General features: G+C 42.9%; 1 protein-coding gene across 2 annotated transcripts in view; it reads left to right on the forward strand.

Annotated features, from left to right (window-relative positions):
- Window positions 1-1351: 1351 nt before the first annotated feature.
- Window positions 1352-12685, forward strand: part of plpp3 (phospholipid phosphatase 3) — a 38793-nt gene continuing 27459 nt past the window's right edge. The window contains exon 1 of one of the 2 annotated variants that reach the window (XM_037769100.1): window positions 1352-1874. In XM_037769100.1, the coding sequence (XP_037625028.1) occupies window positions 1736-1874 (139 nt within the window). In that variant the 5' untranslated portion in view covers window positions 1352-1735. The remainder of the gene's footprint in view (window positions 1875-12685) is intronic. The other variant, XM_037769099.1, reaches the window with a different exon arrangement.

The following is a 12685-nucleotide window of genomic DNA, read 5'->3' on the forward strand; positions in this document are numbered from 1 at the left end:
GATCTTCCATTAACTTTCTGGAACAGCAAAAGTGAGATTCTTGGATAGATGAGTTGCAAACAATATTGAAAAGAGTTGTTCTTATTTAACCACTAGATGGCAGTGTCAGTTTAATTTATCAATATCCAGTAATGACTCATGGAACTGTTTCAGCTCCTGATTTGAGTATAAAAGACTTGAACCCTCTTTGAAATTAAAAAGCATTTGTAGAGCTGGTGGCTGGTACATCAACGTTTTCTTATCAAAGTTTGAAAAGATTAAGAAGCATTGAGTCCTGGGCCTTTAAATACATGTTTTCTCAGATAGCGTCTTTGGCTTCACTGATCAGAGCAATCAAATTACATTTTTCATTGATAACTCTGTATTTTTTGAAATACAAAATCTAGATTAAGTATATGAACAAGTTTCTCTACATCCCCGTTACACATTTCCCCAGAAAAAATAATAATGAAAAGAAAAATGATGAATCATAAACTTCTACATATTTTTTATTGTTTTTTTAAGTAATACAGGCAAAATAATGCACATACCAAACAAGATAATATGATGCCATGACAGTATAACCTCACAGAAAGAGAAAACAATTATAATAAAACACTTGGATAAAAAATACAAATAAAATAAAATAAAAAAAGACAAAATATAATTGATTATACAGAAGAATTGATCCCTTCAGTAATTGAAATAATTTATAGCACATACATTTAGAAACTGAAATATATACCATTTCATGTTGTGTTGTGCTCCTTTACAATGGTTTGTAGCAATGTATTTTTTTAGGAAACTTAGATGCAGACAACTTCTACATACTATTTGTATGGGCACTGGCAGAATATATAGAGAGTTTCGCTGTAATATTCACAAAACACGCAAATAATATCAACATGTTGTTCAGGATGTAATGAAGAATTAAACATTTATTTACTTGTAATATTCTTTAATGTGCAATAGTAGTTTTTTTCATCATATTATTGTAGCATATTTTCCTCATTTATAGTTTTTTTCATATTTTATTGTATTTTTCATCAAGTCTAACTTTATTTTGCAATACTTACCTTTAATTTTATTTTTAAATTCTCTTACTATGTTTAGTTTATGCTATGTGAATACCTACTCAACCGGATTCTGATATTTCAACATAAATCTTTAAACATGGACTGAAGAAACATGTTACATTTATTGTAAATTAAGAAATATTTGCTTTATTACTCTAAGGATGATTATTCCCAGCTCCTCTAACCACCATCTCTCCAGTGCGCCTGTGGTTCCTCGTGTGGCCACTGGAGGCGCTGCGTCCTCCGGCGCTGCTCTGCGCCTCCTCCCGGTCGGTGGGCTGCAGGCTGAGAAAGTTTTCCATGCAGGGATGGAGGTGATTAGCCGCCGCTAGCAGAGAGAGGGAAGAGGGCTGAGCCTTGAAGCTGCTGGGGGAACTTGAAGAGAGCAGGGGGGAGGAGGAGGAGAAGAAGGAGGATTGATATAACAAGAGAGGCTGGCGATGCGCACAGATAGTCTCACTTTGAAGCAGGAGAGATAGAAACTGGAGCTTTCCATTCAGCTGGAGCGCAACAAACTTCTCTTTCAGCTTTTCTTTTTTACATCAGCAGATCTGCAACCTTACGAGACCTCCGAGTCTGGAAGTTTAAGTTCCCAGTTGACATTTCTCTGAAGGGACTCTGACAGACTTTCCTACCGCGTGCTGCTGCGGGATTTGGAGCCGAAACTGGGACTTTCTCAAATGCAAAAGTACATGTATGAGAAAGCAATGGCTCAAGAGACAAGGAACGGAGGAACCTCGACGTTAAACAACAACAATGGTGTTGACAACAGTAAGAAGAAGCTGCTCATAGCGCTCGACATCTTCTGTCTTCTACTTGGTGAGTTTATGATGAAGTTTACGCATGATGTGTTAATGTGCATTTTCTACTTTTTTACTTTAAACTCTGGATCCACACACAGAAAAACAGCAGAAACAGTAAATATATTAAGCACAACCCTTGCTTTCTAATGGCTGGCAGTTAAAGCCTTATCGATTTAAAAGTATTGCCTGCTATCTGTCACCACAAGACAACTTAATCTGCAACATCCCCTTATCACACCACCCCATGCTGGCACAAAACACCAACAAACACCACACATTTCAGACTTTCACATTGTTAAAAAAAAACACAATTTATAGTAGAACAATCTGACAATGAAACAACCCAGATATAGATTAGAAAGCTTTATTGTCATTGTATTAAATACTACGAGTTATCACAGTTGCCACTTCTGGTCAGTGCTTTCAAACAAATACTTGACAAGACTAAACGAGGCAGATAAAACATATAACAGGTAAAACACACACACAGTTATAAAGCAATATAAAAGAGGTAAAGTAGATGTAATAAATAAATATAAACAGAAGTGTTACACTAGAAGTATAAAATGTAAAAATAATGTAAACAGAGGTAATTGCACTTGTAAAATAGGTAGGGTAGATGTAATAAATAAAATGTCAACAAAGTTGCACTTGAGGTGTATATTGCATCAGGGATATATTGCACAGATAGAGGTATTCACATTCAGTGTATTAATATTGCACCGATTTATTGTTTGTTCAGTTCATATGACATGTGTGTTCATGAGAGAAACTTTGACTTTCTGCTGATTGAGTGACATATTGATCATTTTAAAGTCCACAGAGCATCACTAGGACCTCTATCAGTTGATGTCTGGAGGGCATGCATGTTTTGAAGTGTTGTAACCTGCCCTTTTAAATAGCCTATGACACCCCATCCTGTGACCCCCATAACCTTCCTCATCTGACCCTAAAACCTCCAGAGGTGCCACTCCAGCTAGAGCTGTAGACATGGAACAAATCGAAGTGTAATTAAGGTATTGATCCATAGCTGCGTGATGAAAGTGTCACCAACAGGCAACTTGTTTGTGAAGTCCTGACTTGTTATTCCGCCGGCGTCCAGATCCAGTGTTGCATTGATAGCTGGTTTGTGTTTTTGTCAACTGTAGCCGGGTCCTTTTTGAGCTCCAGCGGCCCCCCTTTCTCTTCTCTTTGTTTTCAATCCCTCCGTCTCCCCTTTCTCTCTTTTAGAAAAAGGATTATGGGAGTAACTTCTACACATTCTCTCCCAGAAACCCTGCAAATCCCTGGCCAGCTGCCCCTGATCACTTCAAATTACTTTCTCTCCTTCTCTCTCTGGCTCTCCATGCAGCCCCTCTCCGTCCAGGGGACTGCGTGGAATAATTGCTTAAGCATGTGTTGTAGCAGGGGAATGCCTCTCCAATCTAATACTGGGAGATGGAGAGGTGGGACGCGTGGCTGACCGGGCATTAGAGGAGCAGGTGGGGGGAGACACACTGACAGCTTTTTATATGGAGAAACTGACAGAAGAGTAGTAAAAAAAAAATATGCACCATCGCCACACAGGAGCAGGGTTTTATCACCCAGGATGTTACAAACGGTGCAGATTAACTCCACATTGTGTGACAGACGCAGAGTTTTCCACTGTGGGTTTTGCTTATTAAAGAAACCTCAAGACAGAGATACGCTGTTTCATCTCTCTGCACCCATATAAAAGTAGCTTTGAGCGCATGTGGAGTGAATTTCCTGCATAAACCGACTTCCTTCACTGGTAAAAAAGCTACACAATGCATGTTAACACACAAATGGTCACACAGATTCTCCTTTGTCATGCTAAACGCAATCTGGCTGCTCAGTGGGGATTGGTTGGCCCACTTTAGTGGTTTGGTGGTGGTGGTGGATGAGGAGGAGGAGGGGGGTTAAAAGAAAGACCCGGAGAAAGAAAGGGGGGTTATTATCAGGGGGTCCTGAATGAGGAGCGAGGAATGTGGGTGTGTGGAGGGCTCAGAAGAATGCTCTCTGTGAGCGCATCAGAAAAGAGCTGTGTACACTAAAACAGTAGGGGTGGAAGATACTCACGAGTATCAGTGATATCATGTCTTGCGATACTGTATCGATCCACCGGCAGACCCAGACGCTATTCTGTCTTTCGAAGGTTGTAGCGGGCTCAGTTTTAAAGGTATAATGAAGGGACTGGCATCATAAGAACGTTAAGTAACCTTACAAAGTTACGCTAGATTTTGGCGAGGAAAAACTGGCATGGCCATTTTCAAAGGGGTCCCTTGACCTCTGACCTCAAGATATGTGAATGAAAATGGGTTCTATGGGTACCCACGAGTCTCCCCTTTACAGACATGCCCACTTTATGATAATCACATGCAGTTTTTTGCATGCAGTCCAATTGTATTCATGTGTAATGATGTTAGTCTCCATAGTAGCCATTTCACAGTGACTTTTTTTTTTATTCAGATTTTATACATATGGTGGTGTGTCTTTATATTGTGACAGTTTTCCTAAAATTAGATTTGAATAAATATATTGAACCGTTACCCCTGTATTATGCTACGTATCGTATCGCCACATTCTTGCCAACACACAGCTTTACTTTACTAAACAGCTAGTTAATGCATAAACGTCTCGTTGCCTTTTAATCAGTTGCCTGTCTGCCAGCTGGCGCTCGGTGCAGTGACACCTTCCTACAGGTTGTCAATCTGCCCCTCAGGCACCGCTAATGATTCTGTCTGCATAAAGGACATCTGAGGCCGTCTGTAATCACACACACACATGTGTGCAAACTAAAAAAAAAAAAAGGGGGTCCCTCCTTATGTTGCTTCTGCTAAACATGAAAAACGTACACACACCCTCTCTCAACTGCTGAGATCAGAGTTACAGCGTACGGTTTTTGGCAGCTGAGCCTCAAGAATCATCTGCTGCCCAAATGTGGGACAATGTGGGACATGTTACTAATGCTGAGAAGTAGTCTTCAATTTTGATATAATGTCAATCTGAACTCTTTGAAAATCACCTTCTACCGGCTTATAAATACGTATAATTGGTTTAACAGTCTTTGTTGTAGCTGCATTTCCTTTTCTTTGTGGTAGTTTCCATCATATTCTGCCTAAATCTGCATAACTTGTGACTTCTCCCCTGTTGACAGTAGCGTAGTAAAGACAGGTTAACCTGCACTTGACCCACGTCATGACAGCCTTCCATGCTTTCTTCACAGCCTCTGGATAAAAGCCAGATTTTAGAAAACCGTCTGTCCTGCAGTGGTTTGACTTTTGAAAACTAGATCCGATCAATATGTGGGACAAGGGATAAAAATGCTGTGCAGTCCCCTCATAAAGTGGGACACCTGGTCCTATTCCACTCTTCCTACTGAGCAGCAGAGTTGATTTAGGAGCGCACAAACGGCATACACTCACTATAAATAACACAAACTTCACCGCAGACTGGATTTCATTCTTCTCTTGTTGCCTTCTGTCATCCAGTTGGAAAGTGGATGTTTATTGTGAAAACACTTGTGTGAAGAGACTCCCACTTGAGCCGTGAGGAAAGCTCTGAAAGTGGCCTCACCTAAACCCAGATTAAGTTTTACACAATGCAAAAGGAGATTATACATTGTGTGTTTGCTCGGGTGCATACATTAGTGTCCGTCTGCGGTTGAGCTGCAGGATAATATAAACATGGATTGTCCAGGACTGGCTCCATTGACTTGTCGTTACATTTTTCCTGGCTTCGTTTGACTCACGTCAGCCCAGCATGGCATGGATTTACATCTCTGTTATAACGGGGCTACCTGCTTTAATGTGTGCGTAACCACGGCTGTGACCAGTGGTCAAATGCTGTAAAACGCTGAATAAACACATTTCTTTTCCTATATCCTTCACAATAAAAGTACCTGGTTATTTGTGCAGCTTGATTTCTTCCTCCCTGCAGAATTAGTAGACTTTAATTGAAGAATAGCAGCTAACAGGTTGCTTTTAAAAGGTCTGTATGGGTGTTGCTATAGTGACCACTCATATATATATTAGCCTCATGATTGCTTCTCAGATTTCTTGTTATCCGCCCTGATCTGCGTTTATACAGTCAGGTGTTTGGTGACGTGATTTTACCACGAGCAACAAATTGTTATTAGCAGCGTGGAGGAGCAGCGTAACCTTTTGGCCCCGGGAAATCAGCTTCATAACCGGCCTGGGAGCATTAACCCTATATGGCTCCGACCCAACTGCTGCCTCTCCTATTAGCTGCTCTAGCGTTACAGCAGTCAGTCACACGGCCCCTCATTAAAGCCGGAGAGGTTTAACCTCTACCTCTCCAGGCCTCAGCCCACTTCAATCCTGAGCCGCTCTACAAATATTTTCCAGAATTTCTCAAATTCTTCATCTGGCTGCCGGTGTCTCGGCCAAAAAGACTCTTGATGTGACATCTGGTGCAGTACTGGGAGCGAGTGAACCAGGGGGCACGCTGTGTGTGTGTGTGCAGAGTGGTGCTCAGGAAAGGGTGGGAAACGGAAAGGTAGTGTCGGTCGGAGGTAGGTGTGGTCGTGAAATCAAATCCTGTCCTTTTTTTTTTTTTTTTTTACCTCGGAGCCCATTTCCATCCTCTCCCCCCTTCCTTCCCTCTATGCTCCCTCTCCACTTGAGCTTGTCTTCTTAACTGGCTTTGCACTAATGGAGAGAAACGGCATTGGAAGAGCTTTGGGAGCCAAATCCTTGAACACAATAAGATGTTTAGTGTATGCTTAACTTATCTGCCTGACAACAACAAACTAACTGGCCAAGTGTTTAGTAGAAAACCGTAATCAAACAGCAAGTAGGGAGGCCCTCACACACACAAACACAGGCTCCAATCCAAAGCTGCCGACCTTAATCTGAGGGCAAATATTCTCAGGAGTTCTGCGTGAGAATCTGTGTTCAGGGTCAGGACGTGACTGAACTACGTGGCTAGATATAGATGCCCAAAGAGAGAAGGAGAGGTGGAATTAAGTGGGGGGAAAAACATGCCAATATAGTAATTTCTCCATGAAGTCTGGCGTGCCAAGCATCACTAATGTGGGTGTTGTAACGCCGAATTCACACCAGAGAAGCAGCGAAGTGCAGACTGTGGCGAGCTGCCATGCAATGTCTATGAAAAGCTGCGGCGGCTGCTTCCGACCTCAACGAGCTGTCTGATTCTGCAACGAAGTGCGGCCAAACTTAAAGTTGGGAGAACTTTTAGCGGCCAGAGAAAACCGATCCTGGGACTCTTGTGACATGTTGACATATGTTACAGAGAATTTCTTCCCGCCTAAAACACATGAACACACCACCCGACCCCAGAAATATGTAATTATTGCAGCGAGTCGCACTTCACCGCCGCCTGGTGTGAATTCGGCGTAACAGTAAACAAAACAGATTTCTACTAGTAGCCATGAAGTTGTTCATCACAAGCTCCCAGAAGGACCACATGTATCTTTTGAAGAGACCAGTGCAGTACCCGCCCGCCGGTTACTTGGCTCCCGTCATTGCTGCTTGCAGCGTTCTTGAGAACCGCTCATCGCTCGATGACTCCAGGGAAGTGAAGAAGAGTTTGTTAGTATATCCAACATCCAGCAGCAAAAGTGAACTGCAGTCAATGAGCAGCGCTCTGCCCGCTGTGGACGACACACTTGACTCAGTCCGTAGAGCCCTGAAGCCCCGCCCCCGCTGCTGCACAAAGCGATATCGATGTGTCGCGTGTCTGAATTGCACCAAATTAAAGATTTGTTTTGCCTTTTATTTGATAGTGATAGTGATTGTCGTGAAAGGGTGAGAGGGAGGGAATGACATGAAGCAAAGGGCCGCGGGTCGGATTTGAACCTGGGCCGCTGCCGTAAGGACTAAGGCTTGGTACATGGAGTGCCAGATCTACCAGGGCGTCCCTAAAATTGCACCAAATTTGACAATGCACGTCTTTGGATCCCCAGCAATACACCCGCCAAGTGTGAAGTAGATCGGATGGACGGTTCTCGAGATATGTAAAGGACACACAGACATACAGATAGAGTCCTTGCTTTATAGTTAGATGTTTTGAAGTTGTTGCATGTTCTCTATGTGTCCCACTGTTGATGCTCCCTGTCAGTCTATTCTTCTGTTTAGGTCAAAGGTCAGGCAGTACAGAACCAGTGCCTGCAGTGCTCTCTGTTTGACATTTACTGCACTCACACACAGCCGATGCAGACATTCAATGGACACGCACAGAGGAAATATTCAACATCACATTCAGTTCTGATAGTCGATATCATGGTATCATGGTATTTACAGTGTGATTACATCACTGTATGTATGCCTGTGTGTTATCTGTGGCTGTACTAGGGGATGGCCTGGTGTGTTATGGCTGCAGGACAAGGCGAGGTTAGGGCCCTTAAGAAGGTGAGGAGGGTCCTCTGGCTGCAGACCGTCACTGGATGATGTAATAAGATAAAGATCAGCTGATGTTCATGACAACAACCGCGACCTCGGGGCTGCTAGTCCTTGAAGAATGCATGCAATGTGCATTTCTGTGTGTGTTTCGGTAGCGGCGGTATTGTGGCCAGACTCGTGAGAGAGTGTGTAACACTTCCAGACCGTCACTGTGACATGTTTCTGCTGGTGGGTTTGAGTGAGCGCAAGGCTGCGATTAGAAGTGTGTGTGTGTGTGTGTGTGTGTGTGTGTGTCCCGTGGGGTTTATGAGGCAGAGGGAGCGCCCAGAGCTGTCATTAGATGGACTCCACTACAGCCTGGAGGGTGAAGGAGTGTGTGTGATGTGTGTGTGTGGGTAGCATGTGTGAGGCATCTGTGGCTCGATGTGTACTTGTGTGTGTTTGTGTCCCATGTGGTTCCCGTGGGCCGGCCCGAGGCAGCAGGTTGACTGATTTGTCTCTTTATGCTGCTGGTGTACAAACCAGACACATTCATCCTCTTCTAACTCGTCTCTCCATCCGAGCAAACAATTAAATTGCACAATAAAAGACTTTGACAATAGATGAACAACAGCTTGTAGTTTACACTTTGACAACAATAGTGTAGTAAAGCCTCTCGTCCTCCTGTCTCTCTCTCTACTCTCTCATCTCTGATTATAGCCCTCTGAGATAAACACCATCCAACTGCTTATTTAGATAAAGCAGGATCACTGGGCTGGAACCTACCATGAACTTTTGCTAGCAGTCATTTCAGCATGTGTTTAAGCTTGTGTTTGAGTCTTCAGTGGGTGTTGTAAATGCATATTTTGTGGAACTTCATGTGTGGGCAAAAGGCTCATTCATTCATTACACCCAACTAACTCTGAGGGTTTCTCACACAGTTGTCTTTCTTAGGACTCACTACATCAGCGTTTCCCAAACGTTATTTCTGGAGATTCATTTTTTGAAAATGACAAACCATCCCGACCCAAATCACAATAGGCCTTATATTTATAAATCGTGAGAAGAGCGGATTTCACTTTCATTTATGAAAGCTTGACAGGGCAGGATACAGCAGCATAAAAACAAAGTTTTTTAAACAATTAATCCTGAAATGTGTCATACATACACAATAATCAACATTTTACACTCTAAATATTAGGAATTTAAAGAAACCAGAAGATATTCTCATTTAAGAAGCTGGAATCAGAGAATTGTTACTTTTTTTCTCTTAAAAAAATGACTCAAACTGATAAATCAATTATCAAAATAGTTGGCGATTAATTAAATAGTCGATAACTAATCGATTAATCGTTGCAGCTCTAGATATAAAACAGAGAAAAGCAAGAAATCTCCATATTTGAGAGGCTGAAAACAGCATTTTCTGCCATTTTTGCGTGAAAAATTACTTAACTTTTAATCGATTATCAAAATAGTTGGCGATTATTTTTCTGTCGATCAACTAATCGATTAGTTGAATCTTTGCAGCTCTAGTTCTACTTTTTAACACAGGATCATCAGCTTAAAAAACAACACTGCTGCTCCCAGCGTTTAATGTAAATGAGAGCGGAGGCAGCTTGTGCTTCATCATCGCCAACAGGCCTCATTACACGTCTCTGTTCCACCACACTGTCCTCTCCTGGGCCTCCTCCCCGCTGTTACACTGGCCCCTCTGTCTGTCACTTTCTCTTACTACATTGCCCACTACAGTCCTCTGTATTTGTGTGTGTGCACATGCTGTGCGCATCCAGAGATAGGATGGGGGGGGGTTGGGAGGTCAGGGAGATTTCACTGTTACACTGAGAACAATGACCCTTTTGATGCATCTCGGCGCTCTTTGTCCCGTTAACGAGGACCAATAGGCCGCCGGTGGCAGGCAGAAGGAGGATGAAATGGAGGGAGGGAAGAAGTGAATGAGGTAGAGATGAGAGAGTGAGAGACCCTCCTCCTCTTCCTCCTCCTCACTGGGCACTCAAGGCTGGAGTTGCCAAGTCTGTTTATTATAAGCAACTTTGGGCTTGTTTTTCTGAAAAGTTGCTCACCGTCACCAAATCTTCGCGGGGTTGAAGGAGTTTAGCTAATAATGCTTGTGGGCGAAATATGGCAAACGGTACAACACAAACTGGACTTACAGATTGGATTCTCCCTCAAGTGGGGGACGATTCAAATGCACTGTTTTTGTGATATACGAGCACATCATGCTGTTCTGGTGAAATACAAAAAATGTAATTAAATGTTCAAATTCTTTGTCAAAGACTGTCAGTGGTTTATGTCTGGTGCTGCTTCTAGGAGGATAGTTGAGTGGATTATTGTGGGTTATCTGCTCCGCTGTGGGCAGTGCTGAGAAGTAATCAGCTTGGCATCTTTATTGGCGCGAGCCTTATCTGTGCTGCAGCCACTGAGCCCTGTTCTGTTTACATACAGAGAAGAAGCATGCAATACTACACATCATGCAGAACATTCACACTGTCGCTCCAATTTAACACCCATTGTCTTCAGATAAACGCGGCCCCATGATGTGTGCAGAGGTGAGGGGAAGGAGTGAAAGAAAAGGAGGGAGTGAAGTTTAGGGCAGCGTTATCCAGACAGCAGTGTTGCCAGATCTCAACGGAGAAACAAGCCACCAGGTCCATAGAAACAAGCCCAAAAGACGCAACTCTCCCCCCAAAAACAGCCCAAAACAAGCAACCTAACCTACCACAATATGAGAGAAAGGGAAAGAGAGGAGGCCACTTGATCACTTCATATATATGTATGAATATATTTTGAATTGCATGCATTGCATTACATTTTGCATCCATTTTTAGCTTGTAACTTTACATTTTTCTTGTTAACTAAACTTAAATAAGTTGAACATTGATTGTGACCACAAAAACATCAAATTGCCTTCGAATCGTCCCCCACTTGAAAGCGAATCCTTTAAGTCTGCTCTCCTTTTCCCAGTCTTTGTTGCACTTTTTGTCATATTTCGCCCACTTAGTACCTGGCATTGTTAGCTGAACTCCATCAACGACACAGAGATTTGTCTCATAATAACAACAACAACAACAATAACAACGCTCTGGGTGGCGGCAGTGCCGGTGAGCGACTGCAACAGGACAAACTAGACTGGTATAGAGGAGAGAGACCGGAACCCAACCCGATACTACCAATATTTGCATGCGACTTTTCAGGAAAAACAAGCCCAAAGTGGCTTATAATAAGCGGATTCTTAGCAGCTCTGGTGCAGAGGTGGGCAGGGTGAGTGGAAGGAGTGCAAGAAAAGGAGGGAATGAAGTTTAGGGGAGTGTTATCCAGAGAGCAGGCGTCAGGTTTCAAAGACTGCACAGCCCTCTCTTCTTCCTCAGCCAGGCTTTTGTCCCGGGGGTAATAATGCCATTATGGCAACAACAGAGAACCGCCCATCCAGCCATCCAGCCATCCAGCCATCCTGCCATCCAGCCAGCCACATAGCCTGATCTGGCCCCTGGGCGCTGCTCAAGTTTCCCCTCACTGGAGCAGCTGTGCGTTCTTCGTCTTCGTCTTTCTACTGGCAGTGCGGCCGAGCATCAGGAATGTCTTGATGAGATGTAACTGATCTTTTTAAAAGCACATTATAAATGTCCTCTACTCGCTAATGTGGACCAGAGCTGCACGATTATGGCCAAAACGCTTATCAGAATTACTTTGATCAATATTGATATCAGGATTATTCATTGATTTTAGCGACAACATATATTTATTGCACTTTCACATTAAAATAAACAGAGCGGCGAGCGCTGTTTTTACAAATTAGGGCTGCAGATGTTGGAAAAAACTGACATTGCAATATTTCTTTCTGCTATATATATATATATATATATATTGCAATATGAAAAAAATACAAGAATATTTATCCTACCCCTTTTATTAGTTACATTTAAAAGTTAAATGCTTCAATCTGATGCACCTCAAGAGCAAAATTAGCAACAATAAAAGCAAGATAAACAATTTTGATTTGATATGCTGCAACATTAACGCAACTTAAATGTCAATATCGCAGTCGATCATGTTCATTTCATTGTGGGAAGCCAAAATTGTGATTGATATTCGATTAATTGTGCAGCCCTAATGTGGACCAGAGTTCCCTCAAAACAGTGTTGAATCTCTTCAAATGTGCACTACGAGCCAACAGCAACATTCAGAGGCTGCCCTCGCAGGTGCCTGCTGCTGAAAGGTCCCCCAGAGAGTGTCCCAACAGATGCCTGTGTGTAAAAAAAAGGGGGCATTTATTCCTGTGAATAAAATCTCTCTGAGTAAGCACATGCTTGAGCCAGCGGCCCCCCGGTCGCTGCAGCATCCACACAAAAAAAAGGGGACAGGGATTCACTCTGCACGCCACTCTGCTGACCTCAGCCACTCCTCTGTGTGTGTATGTATGTGTGTGTGTGTTTGTGTGAGCTTTGTA

The sequence above is a fragment of the Sebastes umbrosus genome, chromosome 5 (assembly GCF_015220745.1).
Source record: "Sebastes umbrosus isolate fSebUmb1 chromosome 5, fSebUmb1.pri, whole genome shotgun sequence".
Taxonomy (NCBI): domain Eukaryota; kingdom Metazoa; phylum Chordata; class Actinopteri; order Perciformes; family Sebastidae; genus Sebastes; species Sebastes umbrosus.